The sequence below is a fragment of the Bos mutus genome, chromosome 16 (assembly GCF_027580195.1).
Source record: "Bos mutus isolate GX-2022 chromosome 16, NWIPB_WYAK_1.1, whole genome shotgun sequence".
NCBI lineage: Eukaryota > Metazoa > Chordata > Mammalia > Artiodactyla > Bovidae > Bos > Bos mutus.
This window is the reverse complement of record NC_091632.1, coordinates 57,308,370-57,327,695: the sequence shown is the minus strand read 5'-3', so window position 1 is coordinate 57,327,695 and position 19,326 is coordinate 57,308,370. Positions and strand designations below refer to the sequence as shown.

The window sequence follows — 19,326 nt, the reverse complement described above, 5'->3', positions numbered from 1 at the left end:
CTTGCCAAAACTCTGCTTCACCAACACCCTGATCCAAAAAGCCCCAAGTTAGCAAGAGAAGGCTCTGCCAGCGCAGAGCAGCTGTAAGGCTTCCCAACACTAAGACAGGGTGCAGGAGTTCAAAGCAGCTCTCTCCCAGGAGCCCCCTCGGCCTCCGCATCTGGACAGAAAAGAGGTGGTGGCGCCGGCCACCTGGAACCACACCAGGACGTGACACAGGGCCACCAACAGCCACTTGCCCTGTCTGCCCGCACCCCCACCCTAGAAAGCAAGGAGGCTTTTTAAAGGCCTGTTTGTGCTTGCAGTGGGAGCTGCCTGGCCATGGTGAGCTTCATGGCCACTTCTGTCCAGGCTTGCTTAGAGCTGAGCCTGGGCCTCCCAGCTGAGCTCAACTGGGAAGTAGGCCAGGGGCTCTCAAGGGGATGGTGGGAAGCTCTCCAGGCACCATGCCAGAGCCTGTGTGCACATCTTTGCACTCCCCAAGTAGCTGTCCTGCCTCTGCCCAGGGGTGAGCCCGAGACCTTCTAGTCTCCTCCTGCCTGGAGTGAGCGGTCACTCACTCCTGGAAGATGCCTGGAGACGTGGGGTTCTCTCTGACTCATGCAATAGCGAGCCAGTCTCCAAAACCCCAGTCAGCAGGGAGAGGCTAAACCAGGTGGCAGTCTACTCAGCCTCCAACCCCACAGCCCCAGGGGAAGAAGGACCAGGTGCAGTTCACGGGGCAGTTATGAAACCTGAGAAGAAGCTGGAATGGCGTTGGGCTGGGGCTTTGAGAACAGGCAGGTATTGTGTGGTCAGGTGCAGAGGGGGTATAGAATACCCATCAGTTCACATACAAACACTATCCCAGCTTTGTGCAGAGGGAGGAAAGGCCTTCCAGGAGCCTGAGTGGTTTCAAACCAGAATGGAAAAAGGAAGGCTGTGTCGATGAGGGGGTTGGTGAGCCACACCGAGAAGAAAGGAGGCCCAAAAGCCAATATGGACATGTTTCCCAGCCCTCACCCCAATGCCTAAAACAATTTTAAAGATCCCAGCATATATGCCTGAGACATCTCCAGGGATACGGAAGTTCCATCGGTCAGTGATCAAAGAATCTTTTCCTAACAGCCTTGGGCAGGGGTTAGTTTCTCCACATGTCATCATACTGGTCATCAGCAAATACTTACTGTCTGCATGGTCAAAGATCAGTGCCTGCCCTCCCAGTCCCTGCCTCCTGAAGACAGACCATGAAGGGCAACAAAGCTTCGCAGGAGCTTGAGCAACCAGACAAAGATGGCTTGCAACGGGTCAGACACAAGAGACATGGAACACCTCATCTTTGTGTGGAAGCCAAAGCTTTGCATGTTTTACCATTTTCCTCTTTCACAGTGGCTGGAAGGCTGTGAAAGGTGAGAAGGGAATAAGAGCAGGAGAGAAACTGACTGAGAGCACAATGGCGTATGGAGAGAGTGATAATAAAGTGAGAGGTGGGGGTAGGGAGCCGTGGGGCAGCAGCTCCCAGGTCTAAGTGGGGAAGAAGCCTGGCAGACACCTATTCAGAGAAGATTTCCCCCGGGGCTGGGCTTATCTTCTCCATCTGTCCTCCCACAGTCACCCAGTGTGCTGGACTTGGGAGGGTTCCCTTTCTCCCTTGACTTACTGAGGAAGACTGGAGTTATCAACGCCCTGGTTCCTGCAGCCTCAGGCAACCACTAAAGCTCCCAGGCCAGTCCCTCACCCTGGCTTCTCAAAAGATAAAATCCAGAGACAGGGTGTGGGAGCACCTTCCTCACATGTTTCCCGATGTCAATGGCCATTCCAATGCTCTCTTTCCCAATGGGTCATCTCTGTCACTAATACCACCATATTTTAAGCACCCCAGCCTCCCCCTGGAGAAGGGCTCTATCTGCTCCCTGTTTGTGCCTTCACTTACACCTTCTCTGTATTCTAAAGCCTGCCTATTCCATGTCATAATTTGACCTTTATTTTTTAAAATAATTTTGTTTATTTATTTTTGGCTGTGCTGGGTCTTCATTGCTGCATGGGCTTTTCTCTAGTTTCAGCGAGCAGGGGCCACTCTTGGTTGCGGTGCTTGGGCTTCTCATTGCGGTGACTTTTCTTGCGGCAGAGCATGGACTCTAGGGAGTACAGGCTTCAGTAGTTGCGGTACATGGGCTCAGAAGTTGTGGCTCCTGGACTCTAGAGCACAGGCTCAGTAGTTGTGGCAAATGGGCTTGGTTGCCCCACGGCATGTGGGATCTTCCCAGATCAGGGATCAAAGCCATGTCTCCTGCACTGGCAGGTAGATTCTCTTACCACTGAGCCACCAGGGAAGTTCCCTGACCTTTATTTTTTTACATCCAGCTCCTTTGTGCAGCTTTTCCTGATTGCATCCCCATTAACCTGTCCCTTCTCTGCTCAGAATTTTGTGACTTCAATGTAAACTCTCCTTACTCATACGAGTTGTGCACACATCCATAGCCTGCTTAATGCTGTGTCCACTCCCCACCCCCTCAAAACTCCAGGGAGTATCAGGTAGACACTTAGGACATATTGACTGACTTGTTGGACTGACTGGCTGAGGACATGACAGCTGTGATCAATCAAGAGTCCACAGTCACCGTTTCTCAGGCCACCCGGAGAGTTTCCACAGCAGAGCCTGCTGCGGAGTGGAGATGTCATCCGATTTCTTAATTAATGCAAACACTGTTCATCCGAATGCTCTAGGGCACAGTTTTTTTCTTTTTTTAATTGAAAAAAAAATGAGAACATTTAAAAGATGATAAAAATAACATTTACCAGCTTAGGAATAAATGAAGCTCTACTTCTAGACCTTTTGTTCCGGCAGCAATCCCGCCTTCCCCAACCCCAGCCCCAGTCACCCTCCACAGGTTGGCTGTCCCCTTTTCCCACCTTTCCCACCGTCCTTCTTTGGGTGATGAACAGAATTCCTGCTAGTGACTACTAATTGGGTTAATGGAGTGACTGTGTAATTGTTCTCTCTTCGCAGCCCAACCCACCACCCTGGCTGCTTTCCGACTACCTGCCTCTCATCTGTTCCAGGATCACTAATTTGCAACAACAACTTCCTTTGTTGTCCACATCTGGGACTCTGGGGTTTTAAGTGAATCTCCCTAAGGCAGAGAACAGAAGATGCTGCTATTTCGGTTTGTCTCATCTACAATAGGACCATTCTCTGGGGTTTCTGGGCAGTGCGGGGCTGCCCGGGTGAAGGGGAAATCTGAGCAGTGATGGGACCCAGGCCAGAGCACAGCGTGCTGAGGGAGGAGAGCAGACAGGGGTAAAATTCTGACCTTTTCTTCCCGGCTACTTGGGTTTGCATTTCATTTTAATCAGTTTCAGATGAAACTGACAAGCCAGGAGCCTAGGGAATCCTGGTGCCCCTGCCATTGCCCTCTGGTCTCCGGGGCATCAGTTGGGCAGCATCTGTCCTGGCCTGACCCAGCTTCCCCCAGAGGAGGCAGCATGGATGGTGGCCTTTCTGATCCCCACAACTCAATCGGAGCCTAGTCTCTCTTGTCAGCATGGCCGGACAAGACAAGGCTTTATCCCCCTGTTGTTTTTTGAGGTGTGTTCATTCTACTTGAAATCTGTTTCACCTTAAAGGGATCACTGGCTCAGTGGTAAAGAATCCGCCTGCCTAACTAGAAGATGTGGTTCCCATCCCTGAATTGGGAGCATCTGTTGGAGGAGGGAATGATAATCCACTCCAATATTCCTGCCTGAAAAACCCCATGGACAGAGGAGCCTGGTGGGTTACAGTCCATGGGGTCATAAGGAGTCAGCATGGCTGAGTGACGAAGCACAACACAATGGCAACAGAAGGATCGTTACCTGCCCAGACTGTGGCACGTTAGCATTTTAAAAACAGGGTGTAACGAGGACACTGAGGGACAGCCTCCGGGAGCTCTGTCAGGTGCCTGGGGGGCGGGTTTGTCGGTGGGCGTGGCTCGAGGGTGCTGAGCCCCCTTGAGCTGGGCTCTGGAAATGGGCTTTGTTTCTTGGGGTGACTTCTATCTCCACCTGCCTTCTACCTTGCCCTGTGTCCCTCCCTCCCTCCCTTTCCCACCCTCCCCCTCCAGGCTCAAGGTGACCCTCACTGTTCCTAGGCAGCTCTGGGCTTCTGATCCACAGAACTGGGCAGCGTGGGATGTGGGTCCTGGGAGTCAGTTCTGGGCTTCACACAGTCACTCTTGTCTCTACCTCCAGACCACCCGCCCCATCCCCAAACACCTGGGAGGAGGGGATGCTGAGACCTGCTTGAATCCCCATAAACGCTTGTTTCTGCCTCCAGTCTTGACCGTTTATAAACTCGCCTTGTATCTACACCCTGCTCTGCTCACATTAGCATTTAAGCTGCTCAGGCACATCTTTGTTTTCACTGTAGAATGCCAGGCAGGGTGACTGACACAGAAGAGGTGCTCAATCATTAATTAATTAAACTGGGTTGGAAGTTCCGGACAGTTAAGAAAGAGCTAAGGCTCTTTCTGGAAAGGAAAAGTTGAGACTGAGCAAACAATAAACAAAACGCACCAATACCCGCCTCAGCTAATGCAGGGTTGCGAACTCCACAGGGATCATGAAGAGACTGAAGTGGGCTCTCAGGGATCGTCTCCGTGGGGCCATCTGCTCACCACTGCCCTCCACTGGACGCCGGGCCAAAGCAGCCCGGCCCCGTCGGGGCGCTCTCAGGCTTCCTTCTCGCCCCATGCTGGATCCAGCTCCTGGGCAAACCGGTTTTTCTGCTGGCTTCTCTTACCAGGTTTGTTTCACTCTAACTGTGCTGCACTGAATTCATGAGACCTAGGAAGGCACAAGAGAACTGGGACTTCTTTGAGTCCTGGCGTATCGAGGGTTCCACAAATGCTTAATGCATGAAAATCAACATAATGACCTTTAGTTCTTGACATGCCAGCAGCACTGTGGACTGTTACTATGATTGCAAATATAAGAACCCACTTAAGAACCTACTCCTACAACGGTCTACACACCCAATGCTGCCAGCTTTTAGAAGACAACCGAGGAGAACAAAGGACAAAAAGCTTCTGGGAAAGAATTCAAAAACAGTCAGTCATTTCTATCTTAACAACAACAGACCTTCCTCCTTAGGGGAAAGAGGGAGGAAGGGGAGAGTAAACCCAGGTACCACTAAATCTTGTAGAAAGACCTCTCTCCTGCACTAAATCTTGTGAAATGACTTCTCTCTCCCGCACTGTGCCACTGTTCCTGTCTTTAATTTTAGGTATGGGTGAATTTGCCTTATTATTGCTACCCCTGACCTCTTTCGTTTATAAGGATTTTGCCCAACACACTGACCCTTAAAAGTTCTTGAATTCCTGGCAGTCAAATATGGTGTATGAGTGGCTAATAATTTGCCAAATGGCAATAGTAAAGTAAGTTTAAAAGGACGCATCACATTTATGGCTTACAAATTGCTTCAATTTGCTGAAAAACTGTTTTCGTCTCCCAAAATTGAACTCTGGAGTTAGCCCAAGGCCTGGCAGGCCTTTGGAGATATGAATCTGAAGCTCACGGAAGAACCTGGACTAAGCAGCATAGAGGTGAAAGTGAAAACCCAAATATTGCCCAGTAAAAACTCAGAGGGTGAAATCAAAGTATGATACCTCAGGACCCAGTGTTGAAGGGTCAAGGGAGTGGAGGAGGCTAGGACAGAGCCAGAGAGGGAAAAACCAAAGAGGTAGAAGAAGGAGCAAGGAAGGATGGAGTGAAAAAAACCAAGCAGCTCGGAAATTTCAAGGATGAAGGAGTGGCACATGCCCTCAGATGCAGTTGAATAATCTGGTCAAGAAAGGATTGAGGGACTTCCCCTGGTGGTCCAGTGGCTAAGACTCCATACTCCCAATGCAGGAGGCCCAGCTTCCATCCCTGATCAGAGAAAGAGATGCCACATGCTGCAACTAAGACCCAGTGCAAGGAAATAAAGAAATATATATTAATATATTTTAAAAATTTTAAAAAGAAAGGATTGTCAGCTGGACTGGGCAATATGAAGGTCACTAGTGACCCTGAGCGGAGAAGGTGATGGCACCCTACTCCAGTACTCTTGCCTGGAAAATCCCATGGACTGAGGAACCTGGTGGGCTGCAGTCAGTGGGGTAGCTAAGAGTCGGACATGACTGAGCGACTTCACTTTCACTTTTCACTTTCACGCACTGGAAGGCAATGGCAACTCACTCCAGTGTTCTTGCCTGGAGAATGCCAGGGACGGGGAGCCTGGTGGGCTGCCGTCTATGGAGTCGCACAGAGTCGGACACGACTGAAGCAACTTAGCAGCAGCAGCAGCAGTGACCATGAGAGCAGTTAGTGACCTTGTGAAAGCAACTTCATTTGAGGGTTGAGGTGGGGACAGAGTCGAAGGCACTGTGGTGGGAATGGGATTGAATGGGAAGCAAGGGCATGGAAACAATCGTAGGAGGTATCCAACTTAGGCCAAAGAATAAAGGCTTTCACTTTTGACCTTGCACAGACTGGCCTTCACCGATTCAGCTTCCCTACAGCCACTAGTGACATGTTCTAAAAATAAAAATTAATCATATCACGTCCTGTTGTGATTAACATCTGCCGGCTCTCCACTTGCTGAACAATGGAGAGCAAAGTCCAGGGCCGATGTGTTTAGTATAATTTACTTTCTATAATTGTATTTATTTATTTTTGGCGGTACTGGGTCTTCCTTGCTCTGTGACGGCTTTCCCAAGTTCTGGAGGGCGGGGGATTACTCTTCGTTTTGTTGTGGTGCTTGGGGCTTCTAATTGTGGTGGCTTCTTTTGTTTCAGTGCACAGGCTCTAGGGCGCAGTCTCAGTAGTTGCGGCGCACGGGCTTAGTGGCTCAGCGGCAAATGAGATCTTCCCGGGACCAGGGATAGAAGCTATATCTTCTGCATTGGCAGGCGGATTCTTTAGCACTGAGCCGCCAGGGAAGCCTTAAAACTGATGTTTTACTATACATAAAATATACTTCAACTTGATTAAAGAAAAATACCCTTCTACCTCACTCCATAGCCTGGAGAACAAAGTTCAAATTTCTTCCGGCTTAAGTGATATGATTTCTTCCCTTGATTCTTCCCCCAGGCCCCAAATACGTGCTTGCTAGGTCCTATCTGACTCTTTGCAACTCTATGGCTATTCTGTCCATGGGATTCTGCAGGCAAGAACATTGGAGTGGGTTGCCATGCCCTCCTCCAGGAGATGCCCACCACATTAAATACACTACGGATCAAAAATGGGCCTCGACGTCCTGCCCTGCCCACCTGTTCAACACCCGTCATGCTTCTCAAGATTCAACTTGTGCCATCCCTGTTAGCGTCCTCTAGACACAGATGTCTATCATATAAAGCTCTCCACTGCACTCTTCCTTTATGTCTCCCCTTTCTTTCACTAAGCTGTAGGCGTATCACTAAGCCGCTCTATCTTTGCTGAAGAAACCTGGGCTTTACCGTTGTAGGCCAGCCCGAAGGACAGCGGGACAGATCCTCCTCCAGTCCTACAAGGGGCGCTATGGCAACCTCCATCGTCTCCCTTCTCTTCACCTCTTCGGACCCTCTCACAGACTCGCACGCTTGGGGCTCCGCCTCCTAGGCAACATCCCTCCTTCCCATTGGGCAAGGACGATCCTGGCTGGCCAATGGAGCGAGGCGTTGGTACGAGGCGGCGCCACCATCTTTGAGCGTCTGGGCCCCTGTCTCGGTAGGCGGCTGTGGGAGTTAGGGAGGTAGGTGGGCCGTGCCGCGCCGCCTCCGGTCCACAGCCGTGCCTCTTTCTGTCCTTCTGCCGCGGTCCCACGATGCCGCAGTACCAGACTTGGGAGGAGTTCAGTCGCGCAGCGGAGAAACTCTACCTCGCCGACCCAATGAAGGTAAATCGCAGGCGGACCCAGTGTCTCTGTCCCACCTCCGGGTCAGGATGTCTTCTCTGCCATCCGCTCGGCCTCCGGAGCTTCTGCAGCATCCTAGGAGGTGCTGTGTGTGAAGAGAGACGGACTCCGCGCGAAGTCCGATTGTTCTTTTTGTCTCTTATCTTAATAAGGGCCCAGTGAAGCCTGAAATCAGCAAAATCAGGGTCAAGTCTGGGCTCTAAGAAACCTTCCCCCGCCTACAATCCCTGAGCTTCCCTGTCGTTGGTTTACGTGTCTCTAAGGGCAGGGCTCCTCCCGGCTGCAGGTTCGGCCTCCTGTGGCGCTTCAGTTCAGTTCAGTCGCTCAGTCGTGTCCGACTCTTTGCGACCCTATGGACTGCACCACGCTAAGCTTCCCTGTCCATCACCAACTCCCGGAGCTTACTCAGACTCATGTCCATCGAGTCGATGATGCCATCGAACCATCTCATCCTCTGTCGTCCCCTTCTCCCGCCTTCAATCTTTCCCAGCATCAGGGTCTTTTCGAATGAGTCAGTTCTTCGCATCCGGTGGCCAAAGTATTGGAGTTTCAGCATCAGTCCTTCCAATGAATATTCAGGACTGATTTCCTTTAGGATGGACTGGTTGGATCTCCTTGCAGTCCAAGGGACTCTCAAGAATCTTCTCCAACACCACAGTTCAAAAGCATCAAACACCCCAATTTGGAGGCATCTATCTCCCGCAGATTAGTGGTTCTTAATATTTTGGAGGTTAGTGCCCTTTGAGAGCAGGAGAATGCACTTAACACATAAATGTTTGTAAACAGTTTTAGGGGGTCCGTGGATCCCTGTGGGCTTCACTGGAGGCTCAGACAGTAAAGAATCTGCCTGCAATGCAGGAGACCTGTGTTTGATCCCTGGGTGAGGTAGATCCCCTGAGAAGGGAATGGCAACCCACTCCAGTATTTTTGGCCTGGAGAATTCCATGGACAGAGGAGCCTGGCGGGACTGGTTTAGAGTCCATGGGGTCACAAAGAGTCAGACACAAAGTGAGCGAGTAACACACACACACGGATCCCTGTAATTCATTCATGGCCCCCATAAAATTATAATAAGCTAACCTCTGACATTGACTTATCATAATTTTATGGGGGCCATGAATGAATTACAGGGATCCGTGTGTGTGTGTGTGTGTGTGTGAGTAACCAAAGAGGTTGCAAGGACAAGAATTTAGCATTTGAGTCTTGATTTTTCTTCCTCTTGGTGTTTATTGTCATCTAAATATTATTTAAAATATTAAAAAGCCCTGCTAGCTTTTTAGACCTAGATAAGTAACAAGAAACCGGAAACATTCTTAGTTCCATTCTTTGCAGTAAAGTGATGTAATAGTAATAAATGATAAAATGAATTAGATACTTGTGAAATTGAGTACTTTGTTTATGACACAATTTCTGGCTCCTCCATTTGGTTGATTTTGTTCGTAGGATCATTTGTTTCTTTAAGCAGTGTACCATGAGGACTATACAGGACTTTTGTAGAAGTACCCACAGTGTAAACTAAAAGTATTTGGAAAGATAGTAAAGAATATACAGATCCACAGTAAGAATAATAATACTGTAAGAATGTGGTCATAGTTATAGGGAAAATGAAAATAAAATGATTATTATTGAGCGTTGCTATGAACAAAGCATGTGTAGAATAGGCAGGAGAGGGAGAGCCTATGAGTTCTGTTAAGAAAATTCCAGTGGCCTAAAAACTTGTGCCTTCTCAGGCTAACTTTCACTTCTTTTTAACTGATTTTTTTTGATAGGTCGGTGAGGGGATGAGTGGGAGAGAGCTGGACTGACAGTTGTATTGAGTACCTTCCATGTGACAGACATTTTATGTATATACACTTAGCTGTATAATTTATGTATACAATTGAAGACAATCCCTTGAGGTAGTTGAATGAACAGTCTTAGATACATTAAATGATTTGCCTGGTGATCGCTAAGAGATTAGGCTAAAATTTGAACCCACATCTCTAAACACCGTGTTCATGCTGTTTCTACCAGTCTATACTGCTGAAACTAAAGAAGAAGAAAAATTTTGTCAGAACTCTTTGGGATCTGTTTTACAGAATTCTTTGTCTTCTCTCTCTCTTGATCATATTTATCACCTTTTACCATTCTCCATGCATCTGCTCTAAGTGAAGATGGTATTATTGCTGGACCATGTAATAACCTCTTTGCCTGCCTGCATTTAAAATTCCTTTTTCACTCTCATACATACTGCAGCTATCTCGGACACAAAAATTGAATTCCCAGTTTCCTGTTTTAAAACTAGTTCTTCACTGATTGCTGGTAAAAGTCCCATCTTCCAGGCCCCAGTCTGACCCTCTCTCCAGTCTTGTTGGCTTTGTCTCCCACCATTTCCACCGTCCTCAGCCCTAGCTAGCCTCAGAAAGCTACAGAATGCATCATATCTTCATTCAGACTGCTGCTTCAGCCTTTCTCCTAACTTCTTCCCTAAAAGAAAGAAAACAAAAAATGCATTTCTGCAGCCATTTCCATAAATTCTTTTTACACTTTTCCTTCCCCCAATCTAAATTACTTGTTTCCTCTTTTAGCATTTTACCTGTGTATGTCTTTCTAGGACTTAATTCATGTTGTCTTATGTTTTGATTATTTAAGTTGGTTGAATTACTAAAAAAGCAAGAACCTTGACTTCTTTTTCTTCTTAGTGGCATCTGACATGGTAACTTAGGTGCTTTCTAATTTACCAGTAGAAAGGGAATTGGGGCTTCCTAGGTGGTGCTGGTGGTAAAGAACTCGCCTGCCAATACAGGAGACTTAGCGGGTTCCAGATCCCCTGGAGGAGGGCATGGCAGCCCACTCCAGTATCCTTGCCTGAAGAATCCCGTGGACATAGGCGCCTGCCAGGCTATATAGTCCATGGGATCGCAAAGAGTTTTTAAACTCATTTCTCCTAATGAAGCCACTGAGTATTCTTTTAAGCAGGAGTTAAAACTTTACACAGTTGTCATGCTTAGTACGTTTTTAAGTTGGTTTCCTTTTGTTTCCAGAGGACTGAATTTTTTTAATATGTAAAACTGAATTTACTAGCTCAATAAGTAGAATCTTATTAGGTAGTCTAAAGATACTTACACCTACTTAAGTGCTTGGTGAGTTCCCTTTGCTCCCTCACCAAGACAAATCTCAGGATGATATGACCTTTTTAAATTTGCAAACCCATGAGAGTAGAAGGCATAATGAGAAAAGCTGTAGAAAAAGCTCTAATAACCCTTTTTATCTAGTTTCCAGAATTATCTTGAGGGTCCTGTGCTGCATTGGAGCCATTTTAAATATATCTTCTTGTTTTGTCTGGTAGATACTTAGCAATTTTTAAAACAGCTAGCTAAAGCTAAACTAGAGTTATTTATTATATTTTTGATTAATAAGAAACTTGACTCTGCTGCAGTACACTGTTTTGAATCCATCATTTAAAGAAATAAAAATAATATTCATGGAGGTTGTAAACTCTATTGGGAGCTGTTTTCTTTTATTGGAATATACTGATATCTAAATCATTTTCTTGGCTTCCTAACTGTAGAACACCCAATAGCAAAAAGTGCTGTGTAGCATGGCACTCAATGTAGGAGTTACTCTAGATGTGGAAAGTTGTGTCTCATGTCATGGCATCGTGAGAAAGATACGATTTTGCTGAGTAATTAATCTGAGTCCACCTCTTGAGAGCCATGGGAAGATGGAAAGTATGAACTGCAACTGCAGTACTTTCTCCTGGGAAATGGATTTGAACTTTACTAGCCATTTCTGCTACTCCCCGCCCCGCTTTTTTTTTTTTCCTATCAGTCCTCTGTGGCTAGATGTGTGGGTATTATAGGGGAGAAGAAAACCTTCTCTTTTACTCTCTTAGGTTTCGTAACTGGGGCTCTGCAAATTAAACTGACAAAAGACAGGTTAATAAATACAAAGACTTTACACTTAGCATAGAAGTTCACAAAGAGGAGGAATTTGGGACCTATATACCATCTTAAGGGTGGGAAAGTATGGGAGGGAGGTTGGACAGAGGAAAAGAGATTTGGGGTTTCTGGGAGGGAGTACGTTCTGAGAAGGTGCTTAGGAAATGTATGGGCAATATTAGAGTTGTCTGGTAAGGTTTTTAGGGAACAAACCTTCTTCTCTTTTCCCAGGGAGAAGAAACACCTTTTCAATTGGAAACTTACGTAATCTTTACAAAGCTTAATTTATGTCTTGCTTTTGATCAGAAAGGGCAGAGAACTAATTGCCTTCAGCTCAAAACTTTCCTTTGGCTGAAGTGGTATACTTTTGAGGTAGCATGCTGTGAATACCCTTCAGTACATAGTCTTACTGGCAAGAAACGCCAAACCACCTTAAGAGTCTTAAAGACATTCTCTGAATATGGGTGTGCCTTGGGAATTTTCAGTACATCTTTTCTAAGTGGCTGAAAATAAAATACCTGACTTTCTTTTAAGTCTTAAAAATATTGTAGCAATAGGAATGCACAAAATGCTGTTTTCCCTCATTTCAGTAATGATAAGTTTACAGTAAAGGTGCCTTTAGATATTTTGGCTATTCTAAAAGGATCTATTTTCGCTCGCTTGAAGACTAAATTATTTATGAGAAATGTCTTCTGACTTCACTGTTTCTAAATATGTATTTTTATTTCAGGCCCGTGTGGTTCTCAAATATAGGCATTCTGATGGGAGTTTGTGTATTAAAGTAACAGATGATTTAGTTGTAAGTATACATTTTTATTTGTTGCATACTTTCAGATTTGTTTGAGTTAATCATTTGTTTGAAATTATTTACATAGAATTTATGCAAGTCACCCATTAGAATGCTTCTTTTGTGTTTCATTCCCAAGAGCCTTGTTCTTGAAGCTATTTTTCTAGGCACTTGGAAAGATAATTCACCTTGCTTCATTCATACAGTTTGTCAGGTCTAGTTTAATAACAGCTGAGCAGGAGGAACATAGAGACCAAACATAGATCAGGGGTGAAGGTTTCCTTGTAGATGTGTGAGGAGTAAATGGTATCTGAACACAAGTTACGGGCTCTGTAGTTGCGTTTCTCTCGTTCCCTGTCTGCTCATTCCTGTCGCTTCCTCACCCCATATATTTCTCACCCCTCTGCCATGTGGTTTCTACATGAAGTCTTTCCCTGAACCTGCTCTCAGTGAGGGCTCAGCAGCAGCCCCTTCATTTTCAAACCCAGCAGTTCATATCTTGCTTGACCTCCTGGCTGCTTTTAATATTTTTAATATTTATTTGGCTGCACCAGGTCTTCGTTGAGACATGCAAGATCCTTAATTGCAGAATTCGGGTTCTTAGTTGCAGCATGTGGGATCTAGTTCCCTGATCAGGGGTCAGCCTGGGCCCCCTGCATTGGGAGCACAGAGTCTTAGCCACTGGACCACCATGGAAGTCCCCCTCCTGGCTGCTTTTGATACAGAAAACCACTTCTTGGAGAAATTATTTTGGCATCTGTGGCTCCCTTTTATCTTGTTTTTCTTTCTCTGTTTATTTCATTCTTTGCTAGTTATTTTGCTGACTTGCCCCATCAGTGTTGGTTTCTCCAGGATTCTGTCCTTGATGTCATCTTACCACTTCTGGATCAGTCCATTAAGTCCAGTACTGCTTGTATGTCTGTTTCCAATTTTGTACCTTTAGCTCATATTTTTCTTTTGGCTTCCTAACTAGGTCTGAGTTGAGCATCTTTCTTCCTCTACTTGGTAAGGTTAGCCTGTCTAGAATGGAAGTCCTCATCCCTTATCAAACTGGTTCCTCCTGCTTCCTGTCTTTAATTACACTGTCATCTACCTGCTCAGAACCTGGGAATCATTTTTGGCCCCTTCCTTTCCCTTATTCTCACATTTACTATTCCTTCATTTGAAAAACTTGTATTTTGATCCTCTGATAAGTTCCATATGCTTTGCTGGGCATTTGTGAATTATTGATTGAAGATCTCATCTCATTTCCTGTCGTGAACCCTCCATCTTCATTGCTAACCTCTTAAGGCCTCATTGTCACTTGCCTGGACTAGTAGCTCTGTGTCCCTGCTTCCAGTTCGTCCTTCAGTTGTCCTACTACTACTGTCCTGCCAGAGTGATTTCTAAAAATGCAAATTGGATTCTTACTACCCTGCTTAACAATCTTTAGCGGCTTCTCATCACTCATAATGTAAACTCCACCCTCACATCCCCTCTAATCTCTGTCTTTTTGTGTTACTTAAGGCCTCCTTTAATATGCCATGGTCTTAGGCCTCTGAGCTTTTGAACAAGTCTGTCTCCATCTTTGCAGTATTGAATCCCACCCCTGCCCCAGTGTGACAAGCCAACTGCTTATATTTCAAAACCCACCTCAGAAGGACTGCTTCATTTCTTGTTTTTATTTCTGCCTCTCTTTGTGCTGTTTCACAATTTTTTTTTTTAATCACATTTGACTTTTAATAGGTTGTGGGCTTCAAAATAACAAGAATAGATGAGTGATAGTCTTAACTGTATTTGAGGTGACTAGTCCTGACCCAAAGGGTACTTAACAAGCATTTCTTTTAATGGATTAACTCTTTTAAAAATCTCATAGTGACTTTAAAAATGACTTTCGGTCGTTTCTTTTACTGTATTTGTATTCAGGGTTCCATTATGAGGTTGCATGAAGTCAGATCTTTTTAAATTAGTGTCATATCTTCTAAGAACCTATTGAGTTTGTTGAATGTGAAATGCAAAAAGCAGTAAATTGAGCTGTTGTGTGCTAAACCTAGGTTGAGGAGATTTGAATCCTAGCTTAGCAATCTAAGAGTGTTTTAGTCTTGGGGAAGATCAGGCCAAAAGTTTGGCTTTGGGGACCTTAATCTGTGAAGTGCCATAGTAATAGTCTGCTCATCTAATTGGGTTGTTGTACAAAGTAAATGAAATATGTGGACGTGTTTAGCACTAGTGCCTGCCACTTAGTAGGTTCAATAAATGTATACTTGAATCCTGAGCATTCACATTGAGAAAAATGTTACTTGTGATTGTCACAGAGTGGATAGGTATATCTACTGAAGAGAAATTGGTATGTTCTGCTTTAAAAATAGAGGAAAATGCAGAATTGAATTCAATACAAAAGACTTTACCTCCAAATGATGACTTTTGGCCTCTGGTAATGATTAAATATCGTTAAAGATCCATGGTAAGCAATACTGGAAAGAACTTTAACATTAATGATTTCTGTGATAAGATCTAAGTATAAAGGATTCTTTTTGTTCCCTTTCTTAAAACTACTGAGAATTAGTCCTTATCTAGAAGGGACCAAAGATAGAATCAAATCCATCATACTAAATAATAAATGTGTGAACCAACTCCAATGGAAAAATCTATTTTCTAGTGATTTTTAAAGAAAAGTTTGTATACTTCCCTCAGTAACTCATTTTAATGGCTTAGAAAACTCTTCTTAGACTTTATTATTTTAGAGCTTTGACTTTTTTATAGTCCCATTTGTGCATCTTCTGTTTCTAATTCCATGTCTGATTTATAATATTGTTTTCTTTGGACCTCTTTCTATGTCAAACTGTAGTGAGAAGGTATATGTTCTCCTATAGTACATACACTAAAATTGAAAGTCTGGAGATGATTATGGCCACTGTATAAGATTGTTAAACAGATTTGTACCATGTGTGAACTTTTCTAAGTAAGTGGTTTAAGGGCTGTATGAATTCAAATCAGTTGCGCATTGTCAACCACAAATTGGCACTTGCCATCTACCTCTACAAGGATTAAATCATGTGCTGCTGCAGCTGCTGACCTCCAGCACCCCTTGAAGGAGCCCAGGATGGAGAGCAGAAATGAGGCACTCTGTGCTCCCCGAAACCTGGCAGGACAGGTCTTCAGATAGTTAGATATTCTCAGGAGCTGATTTTCTGAGCCCAGTTCTTATATCTCCTTGTATCTAGAAAAGCACTAAAATCTTTCATGGTGATGACTGTTTCTCATGACAGGCAGAAGCGTCACGAGACCAGCAGAAACTTTCTAAAAAATAAACATGCTTGATTGCATGTACTCCCCCTTCACCAGAATTGCATGTATACTGTCCTTCTCCTTTATGTCTTTGGAACAGTCTCTCAGAGCTGTTTGAGGTGCTGTCTCCTGGGCTGCAGTCCTCGTATTGCCCCAGATAAAACTTTTAACTCATGACTCTGATGTGCGTTTTTTTAAAGTTGACAGCACGATCAAGTTGAACTCCAACAAATCAGTTTAAGTTGATGAATATTACTGCAGGATCACAAAGTTCCCATTGCTTAAAACTCATATGAATCCATAAGATGGGCTGAAAAAAAAATGGATTTGTGTTACAAAACAAGACTGCCACCTTAAGTTTGATAATTTGGAAGATTCTAGATGAAGAATTGAATGTAAAGCAAGGAAGAGTTTGGATTGGTTTAAAAGTTATAAATAATACCAGAAATCAAGGTTGAACAAATTTATCTAGCTTGATGTAGGTAGCAACCAGCAGTAAGCAAGGAATTCCTGATTTTTAAAAGATTATCATTAACCATATACTTCCCATTTCATAAACAGAGAAAGAGATCCTAAAATGTATATGCTTTTCCCACTATAACTATAGAATCATTTATAACCAGATCCCAGCGAGAAATTACCTGATTCCAACCTTTAATTTTTCTCATCAGACCATGGCAGAATTTGATTACATTAGTCTACTGATGATTTTTGAGATGCTTTGAATAGAGTACCTTTTGTTTTTCGTCCATAGCAGTGGCATTTTAAATATTATAAAATACTAAACTTAAGGAATGTAATTGTGGGAACCTGGAAACTTGAATGATCTCTGGAGGAAGTAAAGCAAAACAGTGGTAGGGAAAGACTCAGATTTTTACCCAAGAATATGTTTGCTATGTCGTTAGTAATCTAGTTTTACATAGTTAATGTGTGCTTTTAAAATTCCTGACAGTGTTTGGTGTATAGAACAGACCAAGCTCAAGATGTAAAGAAGATTGAGAAATTCCACAGTCAACTAATGCGACTTATGGTGGCCAAGGAATCCCGCAGTGTTGCCATGGAAACAGACTGAATGGTTTGAAATGAAGACTGTTATGTTCTTAGGAAGTAAATATCTTTTGAATTTGAAAAAGTATTGGGAGAGAAAATACTTTATGTAACTAAGTGGGCTGTTCAGAAGCCAAGAGATCATTTTTTTTGTACTTTGTTTTTTAATGTTTACTTTAGAGAGCCAGGAATGTAAATGCTTTCAGTTAGAAAGCCTTTATTTATTTTTTGGAGATTGAACAAGAAATGCATCTGTCTTGGAAACTTTTTGTGGATTATTTGGTGTTAAGCAAAATAAATAATTACTCGCTGTTAAGTTTGTATCAGTAACTTGAAAATGAGATTAAGAAAAGCTAGTTCTTCCTTAAATTTAGTTAATCTGTGTTTAAAAGAAAATTGAATATAATTGTTTTGCTAGATTGATGTATTTTTTTCAGAGCATAAATTTTGTGCTGTTAATGACCAGCAAATATAAAATAAGGTAACTGGAATTAACTGTGCACAGCAATATAGCTGATTATATATAGTAGTGTAGTCTCAATTATATCTAAAAATAATTATGCAAACAAGTATGCTTTACCTTAAACTTTACAAATTTAAGCTATATTTTTAAATATAAGGGATTCATATCGTTAACTTGTTGAGCAAAGACTTACTTTGAATCTAATTTTCAGTGCTCTGAAACATCTGCGGTTACTTTAAATGCATGAACAGAATGATCACTAATAGATTGAAATTACCATATTACAGAAATATTTGCCACATATTTGCCATCTATCTTTTCTCAGAAGGGCTAAAGATTATTTGAACTGTTAAATTTTTGCATACCTCTGATACCCCAGCCCGTTTTTGTCTTTACTTAACCAAGGTATTAAGCAAGACTGTCACAACTGTTTCCTTTAAACCAGAAATCTATTATTTGACATTTATCTTATATTTGCAATTAATTTTACCAACCTAAATATAATATGTTGATTCCTACATTAAAATATTTTTTGTTTGGAATTTGTTGTGTTGACCAGTGTTTCAACATGCAAGGTTCCATTAACTGTATGAATTTTGGCATGTTTCAGAGAGGTCAGTAAATAAAATATTACGTAAATGTGTATTATGTCTCTTTAAGTTTTCAACTTCTTAAGGATAATTGATTTCTTGACTGGGATATTCTATATTAGTTTAGACTAAAGTGAGTCTAATTATGCTGTATGTACGTTTTATTTGTTTCTTCGTACTTTTATTACTCAACTTTCTCTGTTACGGCATTTGTTTTCTTTTTTTTTTTCCCCACTGTTTTTCACAGTTGTATTACAAAAGAACCATGCTAGCTTTTTCAAGTCTCCTATTGATAGACATTTGGTTGTTTCCAGTCTTCTGCTGTTAGGATGCTGCACTGAATATACACATGAGTAGTATATGTGTACATTAAATTTCTAGAAATAAAATTGGTGAGTCAAAGGGCATATGTGTTTCTAATTTTAATAGATATTGTCAAATTGCTTTACGCCACGATTGTCCCATTTTGCATGCCCAGCAGAAACGCAGGAGAATGCTGTTTTCTCACAACATTGCTGCACAAAAATAGAAATTCCGGATTTTGGGCATTCTGATGTGTAAACCACAGTTGTTGTTCAGTTGCTAAGTTGTGTCCAGCTCTTTTGCCACCCTGTGGACTGTAGCCCACCAAGCTCCTCTGTCCATGGTATTTCCCAGGCAAGGATGCTAGAGTGAGTTGCCATTTCTGTCTCCAGGGCATTTTGTTTTCTTGAGTAAAAGTAACATCAGGGACTTCTCTGGTGGTCCAGTGGTCAAGAGTCCATCTTGTACTGCAGTGATGTGGATACGGTCCCTGCTCAGGGACTAGAATCCCACATGTTGCAGAGCAGCTAAGCCTGTGAGCCACAACTAGAGAGTCTGTGCACCGTGATGAAAGATCCTGCATGGCTCAAAGAAAATCCTGTGTGCCACAGCTGAGGCCCAGCGCAGCCAAATATTTACAAAAGAAAAGTAACATCAGGTAATGTAGGGGTTTTTTGGGTTTTGGCTGTTTCCTGCCCATAATAAAAACTGGAGGGTTTTTTGGCCTTTGTCTTTCTCATTTAAATCTTCTACTTTTTAACACTATGAAGATAGCCTGGAAGGGGAGAGACATAGGTTTGGGTTCTTTGAATCCTTGTAGCAGTGATTAAGAGCAGAAGTTCCAAGGCAGACTGTGTTGCAGTCTTGGCTCCACTACTTCTACTTCCTAGTTCTGTGGTTTTTGAGAGGATATTTCTCCATTTTCTTCTCTGGAAATGGGCCTGAAAGTAGTAGTCATAGGGCTTTGAGGATTAAATGGCATAATCTACTTTAAGTCTTGGCACATTGCCTGGAGCATAGTAAAAGCTCAATAAATGGTAGCTATTATTACTGTTACG

At 43.4% G+C, this 19,326-nt stretch overlaps 1 protein-coding gene across 1 annotated transcript; it reads left to right on the top strand.

Moving 5' to 3' along the window:
- Positions 1–7,667: 7,667 nt before the first annotated feature.
- SRP9 (signal recognition particle 9) lies at positions 7,668–18,018 on the top strand. The gene is made up of 3 exons (XM_005903715.3): positions 7,668–7,873; positions 12,542–12,610; positions 16,818–18,018. Exons 1-3 carry the CDS (start codon positions 7,802–7,804, stop codon positions 16,935–16,937), a joined length of 261 nt encoding a protein of 86 aa, XP_005903777.1. The 5' UTR covers positions 7,668–7,801; the 3' UTR covers positions 16,938–18,018.
- The last annotated feature ends 1,308 nt before the right edge of the window (positions 18,019–19,326 follow it).